Here is a 14,516-nt window from a genome sequence, read left to right as displayed (position 1 = left end):
AACACAAATAAGGCAGCTGTGTTGCACACCAGGAAGGTTCGCACTCAAATACTGCAGCGGCCATCTTGTTTGCAAACGTGTTCATCATCAGCTTTGATTTCAGGTTTTTAAACACCTTTACTGTTTGTAACTGAACAACAGAAGCTTGGAGCTATGCTTTTACACTTTGACATTATTTTTGACACACAATTAACTATTTTGTTAGTAGCACTGTGTTGCTGTTTAGTGGTACATTTAACAGACTTTATTCTGTTTTTTTTGTAGACCTGCAAAGGCCACTACAGCCTTCAGGTGGCTACAGGTATGATTTTGTGACTAAATGTGTGTAAAGGAGCTATTTACAAGGATCAGTACTGGCCACTTAAATATACAATATCATCCTACAGTTGTTATACACACCTTCTTCTGCGGAGTATATAGTGGTCACTGGACTAATGGGGCCTTCTCCCTTGTTGTTGTAAACCCCCACTTTGACTTGGTAGGGGGAGAAAGGGGGGATGCTCTCATTCTTGAAGACGTATCTGGAAGCATCTGGAGACGTGACGGCAGCCTGCATCCAGCCCTGCGCCCCGAGTGGGCGGAAAGCCACCACATATCCAAAGCCTGGACCACTCTGCAGCTCCTCGGGAACAGGCTAAGGAGGTACAAGATGACTCAGAGGGGTGACTCAAGAGAGACGTGCATGACTGATCCTGAAGATATTAATACCTTAAAGAAATGCAGCCCTGCACATATTAGGGCACTTAGAGGAGTAGTGCTGAAGGCATTATTGTACTTGCATGAACTTGTCATTCTGTCGGGTTTAAGTGGTTTCATACTGAGGAGAATTAACATTATCTAAACAGAAAGAGATTTTTTCTTCATAACCCCAACCACTTATTTTAATAAACCAAAACTAAGACAGCACAAACTGTGAAGTAAATTCTGCTTTACTGTTACTCATTCAAGTATTTGCATTAGTAACGAAAAATATAACAAATATGTAATATTCTCCAAAGAATCAAACAAAAACACAAACAAACACAAACTAAGTGTCATATGTGTAAATGCATGCTTACTTCCCAAGTGATGACCAGCTCTGAACGTCCTCCACCACCACCATTCACCCTTGCTGTAGTCACCCTTGGAACTAAAAGATTGAACAAAGTGTGAGGAAAATGTGAGGAAAACATGGTTTGTCAGGACTTGTTATTCACCAATTAAAGACTTACAAACTCATTCTGAAGAGGTGAAAAACACACACTTTGAAGGAGATTCAGTAAAACTGAGAAATGTCAACTTGCTCTAAAACATTTTGATCTTCTTTAGGTAAATTTGAGGCAGATGATCCTGATGATCTTTTTCTTCTGTACTGTTCTGTGCTCTAAACAGGATGTTTTCCACTCCAGACACAAAGAGCTGAAGCTGTCTGAATAAATGTGCCTGGCATTAATAATGTTGTGGGTTCATTCATGTGTTGCACGCCTTGAGGAAGTACATTTCTCTGATTCAGAGTTCTCTGAAATGTACAATAAGGATCTAATTGCCTTCATAGTTTTTTTTAACTTGTAATGTGTATAATTTGAAAACCATTTGTGTTGCTTTTGACAGCAGAGAAAATGTAATGAGCTTCTGATACATACGTGTTTCTTTAGTGCGGGCCTTTTTGGAGGGCTTGCTGGGCTCTCCTGTTCCTATGCTGTTGGTTGCCAAGACTCTGAACTCGTACTCTACCCAGGGACTCAAGTCAATGACAGTGGATGACAGCTGCTTCCCCCCAAGCAGCTCAGGAACTGAAACACATCACAGAAATAACCTTTCATCAAAGCCCTGCAAGATCTGCCACTGAAAGTTAGCCAAGCTGATGATGTGTTATTTACTGTCATTTTGTGTGGGTGGGGTGCTACAAGAAGGATACCAGTCACGCCCACTCGCTGCTTTTCATCTACTCAGTATACTTAACATTCACACAGCTGACACGCAGACTGTCAGATGAAGCCAGCCTACCGGTGGTAACGGCCTGCCACCCCAGAGAGAAAGATGTCCTGGCCTGAATGGTGTAGCAGATGATGGGGCTGTGGTTGTCCATACCAGGACCCCAGGATAGAGACACTGTGGTCTCTGTTATCTCAGTGACCTGACAGTCCACAGGAGGGCCTGGAGGACCTAGAAGGATAGTGAGTCACAGTTCACTCCAACTGAATGATAAATACTGTTGAGATTAATGAAGACAAGAGGCGGCAGACTGGAGATGCAGAGTAGGAGAGCGTGATGTAATCAACTGATTTCAGAGGGGGGGTAATAGGACAACAGCCGCTGATGCTTTTTGAGGCTGCAGAGCATAATATTAAACATCTGACCTCAGCTTTTAGATTAAATTATAATTAATTTCACTTTTTTTATGTTTTGTGAATGACAAGTTAGCAGGTGTTACAGTTTTATTGTGAGTGTAGCAATAGGAAAGTTTGTCTCAGTGCATATGCTTGTGAATTTGTTCTATTTTTTCTATAAAATGTGCAATTTTTTGTGATTTATACAGACAGGCAGTATGTTAGTCCAGTTGTATCAGTTAAAGCAGATGATGTGACACGTCGCATGATGCATTCAGGGCCCATGAGTCATTTTAAAGGCTGATCTCTGACAGCATACAGCTGCTGGTTATGAGCACAGCTGCAGCTGCTTTGCCTGGCTGTGGTGACTGAAGTTTTGGCCCGATATGGTTATTGTCAGCGGCTCCCGTGGTTCAATCTGCGTTGCTACGGAAATGTCCAGCTGTTACTTTTCCAATCTGCATTATTTTTTTATAACAGATGTGTTACAAGCACCCCGTAGCTTCAGGAATAGAGTAGCTTCAATGCAATGCTCAGCCAGCTAAACCATCACCGCACAGCAGCTCCATGCAGTCAGTGTTACTGCTATTAAAAATGAATGTGTCCCAGCCAGACTCGGAACAGACAAAGCGCAGGCATGACCACGGCTGCTGCCACCGCCTCATGGCTGCAATCATAATCTGAACTACATCTGCCTCAGCAGCAGTCAGAAAAAAGAGATGGTGAAACAGATTCTCTTTCTAAATGTAATGGCAAAGCTGACATAACGAGGGGAGCATTTTCACTCTGGTCTGTGTGAGAGATACAAAGTACAGAGGCCAACAAATCACCATAATATTTTGATAACGTTAAAATAGAAATACATGATCGTTCATCTCCTATTTGTTTAAGGTCCTAGCAGAGCAGGTTGCTATAGATACGTTGGCTATTTCATCTGCTATCAAGTCACACCAGGTCTGACTAAAATTCAACAAAGGAAGTGACATCCTCACCTCTGACGACCACATCGGTGGCGATGGATACACTGTCCACCTTGGTTTGAACAGCACAGGTGTATTTCCCAGCATGCCTCAGCTGAATGTTTCGGATCATAATGTCGCCTGCAGACCGCTGTTGGTATAGTCAGTAAAAAACAGACAAGTTTTACGTTTTTTTTTTTTTTTAATTTCAACGAATTTTGAAGGTTGTAAAACCAAACAAAGGCACAGAAAAGTGCACACAGTGATTTCTTTTGATGGCCATGAACATAACAAATGCCTGAGTGCTGCTTTTTCCCCTCATCACTACGAGAACAGACCTTTGTGATGAAATAAAAAGCTTCTTTCAGTATCCCTTTTACTCTCTCTGATTCCATTTACTCCACAGACACCCATTCAATGCCAAATGCATTATTAGCTCTGAAATTTAAAGTTAGAGCTAATGTTGAGTTGACGTCTTATCTCTGAAAGTAAGAAACTGTGAAATAGGATGAGGCTCGATCAGGCACTTTGATGTATAATCAGGGACAATTTATGGAGATAAACATTCTGCAGCTCCAAGTCAGTCACTCTGTGAAACCTGCCTACCAGTCCTGCAACACTGGCCTGCTCAGATGGTTCAGTGCCTGTTACACATAGAATGAAAGGACGTATAGTATGTCACCTCTGCTTCTATTATACAGCTGTTAATGCTGGCTGAAAATAAATCATAAACTATAACATCAGATCTTATTTTCACTACTGTCACTTTATTCATTGCATGCTTTATACTGATTATATGACCCCTGCAGTACATACTGTTTGTATTCATACACAAATAAATGGTATCCACTGCCATTCTTTTGCCTTATTACTGACTAGTATGTACATAACTTTATCGTGTATTATCTTATCTCCTAGACCTGCAGCTCTGCCTTAACCACTTGCTTTATATATATTTGTTTATTTTTTCTTGTGGAGTCAATAAAGTCTATCTACCTGTCTATCTATCTACCTAGCATCTCCTTATGTTTACACAAAAGTCTAATTTTATGACTGTCTGGTATTTAGACACAAACACCGCAGCTACTCAACACTGATAACTTTACTTATTGTGTTTTTCATCTCTGTAAGTAACAGAGCTGCCACTGATAGTGTCAAAGGCAGAAATGCAACACTTAAGAAAACAGAACAAACTGAAGACTCGCTGCAGCTGTATGTGGAAACTTTACTGTCTTTACTATCAGTACTGATGTGTGCAGTGATGTAATGTCACTGTTCACAAAGAGCATTCATTGATGTAACCACTCAGTTCAATTAATATCTCGCTTGTTTCTCCTCTGCCGCACATGTTCAAATGAAATGCAGCACGACACATTGCTATAAAGCTCTCCTTGTTGTTTATGATCACACCAAAAAAAAAAAAAAACAAAACAAGTGGTTATCTAGAAGCCTCATAATTGCCTTTCCTAATTAAAAGATGATGATCACATGTAATGCATGGCTGAGCATTGCATTACAACTTCCTTGGTTGCTGTTTTTTTTCCATTTGGAGGAGGTGTTAATAACAAGAACAACAAGAAAACACAGCATCCTCCTGTTCAGTCAAAAACATAAAACCTGCATGATTAATCAAGAACAAGGGCTCAATATTTTGTTCACTCCTCTTCGCAAGATGACGCTGAAATGAAGCAAAAGATGTTCATTTTAAAGTAGCTGGAACAGCTTTCCTTTAAGTCTAAGTCTGCTATATATGCATAGAATTTTATCTGTAATAAAAGGCGTGTAGACTATTAACATAAGGCTCTGCCCTCAGATGCTGGATCCTTTTATAGGTGGTGAAATCAAAGGCAGTGCCATCAAGTGAAAAAAAAATAAATACAAAATTCAAGAAGATATAGAAGTACTATTTTTTTATCACAGGAAATGTTTCTTAGCCTATGACAGACACTTCAAATAATATATTCTGTGCTTTTGCCATAATGAAGAGTTCAAACAACTTGAGTCAGAAAGTGTCTTCTGATTTCTTTCATCTTCTACATAGTGTCGTACCATAAAGGCAGAGTATGCAAAGATGCACTTACCCCACCAACTTTTTCAAAATACGCCCCGTGGCTTCCGAAGTGGATGAGCTGCTCATTAAAGAACCAGGTGAACTTGAGTTCCAACGATGGGTCATGTGATACCTGACAGGGCAGCACAATGCTCTCACCCACAGTCACATCCAGATGACCTGCTGGACTGGTGATTATAGTTGCCTCTGTAAACAGAGATCAACAATATAGAATAAGAATAACATGCTGCAGTGATTTTAGCGCTGTCTAAAATCTGCTGCATTCAGTTCTACGCTTTCTTTATGTTTCCTGATCTTTGACAAATAATAGCAAAAACATATCATGCTCAAAAACAAATAATGTCCACAACCATTTCTATCTGTGATGTTAACCAAACAAGACAAATTACTTTTGAGTCTGCCGGTAACCTTACACAGCATCTTTCTCTTTGAGTTTCATAATTCAGAGCTTGGTCTGACATACCACTGAACAACAGTAAAGAAGCAAAAAAAAAATAAACAAATGAAAAGAAAAACTCCGGCTCCATTATGGCAGGTCAGCTCTGAGTCTATAATTTAGCTCTGTTTGTGTGAGACAAAAAGCCATCCCATTTCATCCGCAGTGTGGTGCTCATCAACATAATCTTTGGTTGTCTCAGTTGGGTGTCTCATTCAAACAGCGGCGTGGTGTAGAGAATTCATCGCAAAGGCTGAGAGGCCTGTATACCAGTCCACTGTGAATTATGCATGCATGTCATAAGCCTCTAATGGACAGGCAAGCCAATGCAGCATGTCAGGGGGAGTAAAGGTCTATATTCAGCTCTGTCAAAACAAGCCAGCTTGTTTATCTCGCACCCCCCCTAAGGAGAGCCAACTGGTCATGGCAGTGCATCCCAGGTGTGTCTTAGGAAAGTTTGGCACCAGATGCAAAATGAGAGCAACTCCGAACTTTCTGTTTCCGATCGCAAAGCTGTCGCACTCATTTCTTGGTATGACTGTAAGGAAATACACAAATTGGCTCCCTCGCACCCTGCAGCGTGCTCTATGAATCACAATTCGCCTCCTGTAAACCTAAACAGTGACAGTATGGATTCAAACAACCACAAAGAGCTCATTGTATTATCAGAGACAGTTTGGACTGAGTTTAATGCTTTCCTCTAAATCATCATGGGGGTTTCTGAGCCAAGGATGCAGCATTCTGGAGTCAAATCAAAATAATCGGGGAAGAAGTGGAACATCAGTCAATCAATCAATCAATCAAAAGAAAACACTTTTGTCAGGTAATCATCTGTCAGGTCACACCTGACAGATCATTTCCATTCATTAAGTGTTGTGTGACGATGAATGATGAATCTAACAATCTTTAAGGTCGGTTTTGTTCTTTTCTAACTTCTCAGAAAATACCTTCCGCCTGCTAAATGCTTCACTACATTCAAATAGTTTAGTCTTTGATTGAGTCTGTCTGCTGTGTTGTTGCAGAGCAGGTAATGTAACAGAACTATTTTCTGGCTGACAGCGAGGAGAAGCTGCAGATCTCGAGGAAAAGTCTCTCAATCACTGTTGACATTCACACATTATTTACTAATGTGTTTTTACTTGAGTAAAAGTTACTGTATAAATAGATGTTTTGCATTGAAAGTGGTGTTTGTTTTCTGCAATACAAACAGAATATTACTATATTAAAAGTTATATTCACAGTCTTACGGTGTCTCATTATACATTCATAACTAAGATCAATATTAATTAACTGTAGCATTCATCAATAGTGATGTTTTTAAATAAGCAGAAAGCAGAATTAGTGGCTAGATTAAACATGCAATATATGATATTTTTAGACATGTATTGTACCCATGTGATACCTTATTGTGAAAACTGCATGAGTCCACTACAGATGCAAACATAAAGGCGCTGTATGTCTGTGTAACAGGCTCATTTAAACATGTAAAGAGGCTGTGGGGGAGGGAAAAAGAAAGCAAAATTGGCCTTCTCCATAAACCAATTTGCAATTCAAAAACTTGTGAAGAGGAATCACCAAAAGGCATTTTAATAGAACAGTGTTGTTGACTCTGCTCTTTAGAAAGACCTAGAAAAATCCTTGCACTGCAGAAGTGTGTGATTTAAATGGATTGAAATCTTAAACAAAGTGAGCATGGCTATGAGCCACTGTGCAAAAAAAAAGGGAAAAAAAAGGGAAAAAAAGTATGAATTAAACATTGCAGCATGTGAATGCATGCAGCCTCGTGTCTCGTTTTCTCCTGCCGCTGTCAGTCAGCTAATTGGGCTGTGGTTTATTTGTCAGGTAAGATTAGGTTTGTTTTGCTGCTTGGGTGTGCGGTGACGGTTAGTGTATAATTTAAATGCAGTAATAGACAGTCAGACTGCCAGATCATTTCCTTTAAAATACCAACAACCATACAGCAAATGGGCCATTGATTACAAAGGCTGGAGGAAACAACCTGCAACAACAAAAAATAACCAATCCCCAAATGCTAGTCCTAAAAGCACAGTTTTATGTATTGAGCTACACTTTGATGTAATTGATGTAAATTTGTCTTGATGAATGGAACACTGCTGTGACTGTAGTATCGTGTAAGAGCAGCTGTTGCCGATGTAGCAACTGAAAGTGAACAAGCAAAATCCAGCTGCCATTTGCAAATTAGCACCATTGAAGTCGAGAAAATAATATCTTACCTTTAACCAGCAGGCTGCCGGCACTGCTCGCTACTCCAAACTGATTCCTGGCTACGCATGTGTAGAGTCCAGCATCCATTTTAGTAACATTGGAAATCCTCAGGCTTCCATTGTCCAACACCATGATTCTGTAAGAGATAACCAGACTATATGTTCAAAACTGCAATTTCACCAGACAAACATGTTCTTAATCTTAGCTTGTATTTGATGTCAGCAAATTCTAATTGGCTCCCTGTGACACTGCATGATGGTAGTGTGAGTGATGAGTCATATGATAAATCAAGATCAGGTCTGCAAAGAGATCTGTAGCTACCTAACCTGAAAAATCAATCAACCAACCAACCAACCAACCAATCTTTATTTATACAGTACTCTTTGCATTTAATTCAGTAAAACACTTCTCTGCTTCACAGATGAGTGATAAGCATTTAATAATAATGTAGCAAGACCGACCCAGTCAGGACAATATTAAAAATATATAGTTATTCAACTATTAACTATTAACATAGTTATTGATGTATAAAAACCTGAAATCTGAAAAACCTAACATCTATAAAAATTAAAAACTGAAGAGGATAAGTACATGAGACAGTAGCCGACATCGGACTGGGAGCCTTATAATTTAATTATTTTTTCCAAAAAAGATCCAACCCAGTTATTTCTTTTTGAATTAAATCTATTTGATTCTTACAAAATGTCATTAAAAATTCACCAGCAGGGCCGCCTGTTTTAGTGCTAATAAAAGGTCGTTAAACCACTTTGACAGATTCTACCAGCAAGTCCAAATTACTAACGTCTATTTTTTTCTGCTGCTGACATCAGTCATGCTAAACAGATTTTATCTGGCAGTGTGCTGCTGCTAGCACACCAGTTAACAACCCAAATACAAAGTGATAGTTAGCTTGAATCTATCCTATCCTAGTTCCTGTTTAGTTCTCTGCTCATATATCCCTACATCATCAGTGTGGCTATTTGTGTCTTTAAGTAGAATCCCAATAAATCAATCATCATTTTGACGACTAATAAGTGAATGTACGGTATTTAAAGAAGCGGAAGAGTGACATGAAGGGACAAATTTTCGAGTTGAAAAACAAAACCTTAAATGTTCATGCTTGCTCCATGAGCACTGAGTTCTTAAAACATGTCAGTGTCAACAAGGCCTTGAATAGCAAAACACGGGCACAAATTACTGGTGAGGAAACATCCGTGATTTTTTTTTTGTAATCTGAAGGACAGAGGATGAAAGAAGAAAACACTTAAGCGGGGAACTTGTTTAGTGAGATCTGCACAAGCCTTGGAGAACCACACACTTTATACAAGTCGAATGAAAGACAGGGTCACAGGTGTCTGAAGCACACAACAATGAAATAAATGCTTTGATTAATAGAGTCTGTTATGATGCCAAAAAAGCATTCATCCGCTTCGGTGAAAAAACTGCCCATTCACTGCAGAGGATGCTCAGATTAAAAGCTGAAGGCATTTATTTATGTGATCAGTGTGTAGATGCTGCAACACAACCATTCATTTCATATTTCTGTGTTATTGCATATCACTAATGCAATGTGTTTTAATGTGTCACAGTTCAGGTTTTATCCCTTTGTCTTTTCTGTTATAAAGGTATAGACGCTGGTTGGAAAACACATTTTCTTTGCTCTATCTCTTTTGATCTCTGTAATTACTGGAGGTGATCTATCACATGGCTCTAGAGACAACAGGGACTTTTTCCTAGAGGTCCTTCATCAGTTCTGATTAGGGAACCCCTTCCTCTTGATGTGTTGTGTAATCTGAATGTTTTTCAGCAGCTTCATGAATTCATACAGGACTTGGCTGGGTAGATGGGCGCTGTGTAGGTGTGTTCAGCTTTTGCCTGATTAGAATCAATGGTAGAGAAGCTGTTTTAGGCCCTCTGCAGAATAGTCTCAGAGAAAATCGGCGTAAAAATACCCAAAAATGTTCCGTAAGTTCTGCGAGTATACATTCGTGGCTTTCTCAAAGTAAGCAGTAAATCCCTATTGCCCCCCCCCCCAAATAAAAGAATGCACCATTTTACAACAGAAATAAACATGTCTGCAGCCTGGTAGAAAATCAGTTTTAGCCTCTCTCATGGGAGACAACAAACTAAATAAAAGGTCAATCAACCTTATTGATCATCAGTGAGAAAAAAAAAAATAAAATCGTGTGCTTCCTTTAGAGACTAAAAAAAATAATAACAGCTGGACAAGAAAGCTGTTACACAACCCATCCTTTAGTTGTCATACTGAATCTGCCTTGCTGAGATGTCAACACTGAGTCCACCAGCTCTGATCTCTCCAGAAGGGGCAGACATAAAGCAACATTCCCTGCAGGAATCAATAAAATATCACACTGTTAAGACAGAATTCCACTGTGATAAGAAGACAGCTACTGCTTGTAGAACTAATAATTAATTTGGCTTGGCATTATCTAAGTTATTACAAACATGTAATTCCCATTATGCCTCATAAGACCGAATTAATTTTTCACGATATGGAACAGTTGCTACGCTTACATACTAATGCCACAGTTTAACTAACAAAAGGAAGATTTATGTGCTATTTCTGAATAAAAGAGTACATTTCAAAGAAAACTCTGATGGATGCGAAGCAGCAAATGCTACATTTCCATCTCTGTTACAAAGGCAAGCCAGTGGAAAATCCTTCTACAGTTCATTTCTTCAGTCACAAAGGTCATGCCAATTGGATCAAACTGCATTTCGCCGTAGTTGATGCTGCCTTTCAGCAATTTCCTGATCACAGTTGTATCTTTGGGAATTAATCGCCACATTGATAAATGCCCTGCCCTGCAAATTCACTCAAAAAGCTCCCATCTTATCTTCTAAACTGCACATGATAGCATAATGGGGTGAGGCCAGCGTTTCAAACATAACTGGCTTAAAAGAAGAACTTGAACCCCGCTTTTTAAAATATCCCTTTAAGGCAGCATGGACCTCCTGAAATGATCAAAAATGACCTGTATGGCTTTAAAGGCTAGGAGAATTAAAATGCATTAGCCCCTTCCAAGGTGCTCATTCCCCCTGTGGAGACAGAGGTATATTCTCCTAACTGAACTGAGGGCTTCCTTTGTAATGGGCTATAACAAAGAGTTATGGATATGAGATGTCACAGGGATAAGGCTTGCCATTAAACTGTGCAGCAGCCTATGTCAGGCTTGCTTCTCACCAAAGCAACAAAAGAACGGTGTAAGATAAAGACATAAGGAAGCCTATCTGTCTTCTGATTTTTCCAAAAGCTGCCAAAACCCTGCACCAATTAAGGTATTGGGCAAATTTGTGGGTTACATTAAAGCCTGTGCAGGGCGATATAGTGTAAGCAGGCTCTTTATCTCAACCTTTAGTGTTAAAGTGAGCTACCGGCTGTAATCTAAGAGCCTGCTCCATCTCTCCATGGTGTAACAAAAGCTAAAAAGGCTGTAAATGAAAAACATTATTTCAACCACTTAAGAGAGATTGCATAATTAAGTCAGTATATTACCTGGAACCTGCAGTATTCTCAAGCACTGCTTATTTCATTCATTAATGATCTCTTTTGGCAACACAAGTGGTAAAGCTCCTGCTGTTTTAGTGGCAGGATCATAAATCGATCACATTACATGATAAGGCTTTGCATATAGTTGAGCATAACAATCTTAAACACGGTGGTTCAATCTAAAGGTAATATTCCTGAGAGCTATTTCCTACATCCGTTGTGAAATTGCTGGCAGTGGTCAGCAGTGAAATTAAATTAAAGGAAGCACTTTATCGTCGACCTCATAGTTCCCCACATAAGTGCATAGCAACCCTGTTATATGGCTATCTTGTTATACATGCCGGGGATGTGGGCTGATGTAGGTATCGCCCCGGCGTGATTTCATTAACTAATCAGATCCTGTCTTGTTCTTAGTTGATTTGTTTTCTCCTACCCCAGATCCTTGAAAACATTATCCTTGGAAGATTAGAAGGAATTATGGATACTTTAGTTGAGCCAGTGGGATGGATTAGTTTTGTGCCGCTGCTGTAATAGCATCGGTAAACAGCCCCATTCTGATATGGAGGAAAGTAAATGCTAACGAGCCGGGAACAAGGGAGTAAGATTGTGAGAAATGTTGCAATAATGTCAAAACCTAACATCGAGCATGCAGCTCACCCACTTCAGAGAAAGGCTGTAATGTTAAAGCTCAAATGGGAAATCTTGCCTTTATGGTCACGACTGATATTGCACATTGCGGCACGGATGCATTTTCCTTTCAATACTTAAGAGGATGATAAATCTGCAAGCTGGGCACAACATTTAGCAGCCATTTGCAATGCGTATTCTTGGCGCTCGTTCCGTTGCTCACCCCTACAAATAAAATCTCTCTCTCTACTTTCAAATAAGACATCTAGGCCTTAGTTTCCACAGCATGCTGTTTGGCAGGGGAAGGGTGGGACATGACTAAACTTGTGGCACCTCCTGCTGTGACGAGGATGGATTTCCCAGGGGGTTAGATGTAGGAAAGCTGCTGAGCCAGTTGAACAATTAATCCCATATCAAATAAGTAATGTGGACCCCCGCTACATCACCACATGTGCCAGCAGGTGTGCTGTGCTACCTGCTGGCACATTTCAGCTCAAAATAAAGATGTTGTCAAACAGGAAGTGAGTGATTTGTGTGGACCACAAGAAGAAATGAACAGGGCTATAATTAAAGGGATAGGTCACCCTAATTATCCTTCTACATTTTTTGAGTTTGATTTTTGACAATTTTGACTTAGTCAAGGAGGGTGTCATTAATGTTTACAACAACTCACATTGTCATTAGAGTGAGCCTGTTGTGATGGGTAGATCCATGCCACCCTGCCCACAGTGACAGGTTTGCTGAAGGTTGTGGCTCCAAAAAGTCTGCAAATGTGATCTCAATGTGTGGAGCCATTTTTTGAACACCACAAGCCACTATCAGTAACAGTCACCACCACTATGATGGAGAATGGGCAAGTCATATGAAGGCCACTTGTATGGTTTCACCTCTTTAGAACAGTGTGATAGGTATAAAAATAGCATAAATCAGCCATACATCCTCCTTCTTTGACCAGGATAATGTCTTCAGAAGAATTAGTTTTTCATGTCTGATTAACATTTGTCTTTCCTTCACCATTGATCTTGTACTAAACCTGATTCTAATAAAACAAGGTTCCTCTGGTGTCACCACTACTATCACAAAAGAATGTATGTCCAGCAGCTATCCATTGATCAGTCCTTTTCAGGGTTTTCATCAGCTCCTTCTGCGTCTCACTGGTGGTCTGGATCATCGTCTGCCTTACGCTCTAATGACCCTCCGGGCCTTACATGCTGCTAATGAGCTGATGGATCAGTGCATCGATCCAAGTGCCGCAGTCTAGGAACGCCCAATTACCTTAAGTAAACAGTGCAGAGACTGGCTCTGAGCGCAGCCAGAAGAGCAAAGTACAACAGAGTTCAGGGAAGAAAATGTGGATAGCAGGGGGAAAGTGTTGAGTGCAGAACGTGTTATGCAATTCAAATTGTATTGTGTCACACTGTGATTCTGCTTTGCAGTTTGTCACCATGAATATCAAGTAGGGGAAACTAAAATAAGTCGATGAAATACTATTCTGCAAGTAAAACAGACAAAGTAAACGACTCTGGTCCCGCACACAATGCATTTAGATGAAGAAATCTGCTACCTGTGGCTTTCTCTCAGGGCTTCCTTCCCCTTTCTCCACGAAATCACACCCCGCGGAGACATCCTGGGCTTGCATTCGATTAGGACGTCGCCACCCTGTCGGGCCAAAGTTTGGGCCTTCAACGAGTTCTGGGAGAAGTCTGGAGCGATGGCTGATGGGGAGAGTTGAAATGAGAGGAATGTGAATATTGTCTGAGGGGGAAAAAAGGATTTAATTTATTGACAGAGAAAAAGAGACAGACGGGCAAAGGGTAGAGTTCTTGCTGTAGTAGCTTTCAAAAACATGCAGGTCAGCCCTTCCATTACGCAGGTCAGCTCTTTCATCCCTTTTATTTATACACACATACTGTATATGCACTTGTTTGTGCACATGCAGAGGCAGAGGCTCTAATGCACCCATAAACACAGGAGGACACATGGAACATTATTTTCAAGATTATTTTTGGAGAGAGAAAAAAAATGTGGTTTTCCAAATTTCCATGAATTTTCCTTAGAAGACATTATGCATTTAGAAATAAGCCGTGAGGCTGTGAAGCAAAAACGAGAGAATGTAAAATGAGAGGGAGGCTTTGTTGCTGCTCCTGTGGGCCTTAATTACTAAGGCGCCGACGTCTGGAGCTGTTTTGTATGCGCACTCAGCAGAAAGCCCTTCAAAGTGAATACACAGCCTGGCGCCAGTGACATGGCTGAGCACCTGCCAACGTATGCAGGTGCACGTACATGCACCAAAAAAAATATAGAGATGGTACGCTAATACTCCTGCACACTTTGCACTTCACAATTCTTTCCTGACACTATGTGTGGAAAGCCACCT

The 14,516-nt window shown here is 40.3% G+C and overlaps 1 protein-coding gene across 8 annotated transcripts in view; it reads right to left on the bottom strand.

The window, feature by feature from the left end:
* cntn3a.1 (contactin 3a, tandem duplicate 1) overlaps positions 1 to 14,516 on the bottom strand; it is a 65,032-nt gene that overhangs the window by 6,033 nt on the left and 44,483 nt on the right. For all 8 annotated transcript variants that reach the window (XR_003670983.1, XR_003670987.1, XR_003670986.1 and 5 more), the window contains exons 11-18: positions 13,704 to 13,854; positions 8,010 to 8,137; positions 5,350 to 5,525; positions 3,302 to 3,419; positions 1,987 to 2,145; positions 1,623 to 1,772; positions 1,059 to 1,129; positions 400 to 634 (exon numbers count right to left, since the gene is read on the bottom strand). Coding sequence is in view for 3 of the 8 variants with exons in the window: in XM_028410168.1 (XP_028265969.1) it covers positions 400 to 634; positions 1,059 to 1,129; positions 1,623 to 1,772; positions 1,987 to 2,145; positions 3,302 to 3,419; positions 5,350 to 5,525; positions 8,010 to 8,137; positions 13,704 to 13,854 (1,188 nt within the window). In the remaining 5 variants the exon portion in view is untranslated. The remainder of the gene's footprint in view (positions 1 to 399; positions 635 to 1,058; positions 1,130 to 1,622; positions 1,773 to 1,986; positions 2,146 to 3,301; positions 3,420 to 5,349; positions 5,526 to 8,009; positions 8,138 to 13,703; positions 13,855 to 14,516) is intronic.

Source organism: Parambassis ranga, chromosome 7 (genome assembly GCF_900634625.1).
Source record: "Parambassis ranga chromosome 7, fParRan2.1, whole genome shotgun sequence".
In the NCBI taxonomy this organism is placed as follows: Eukaryota; Metazoa; Chordata; class Actinopteri; family Ambassidae; genus Parambassis; species Parambassis ranga.
Note: the sequence above shows the minus strand (reverse complement) of the source record. Positions and strands in the feature narration are given on the sequence as shown.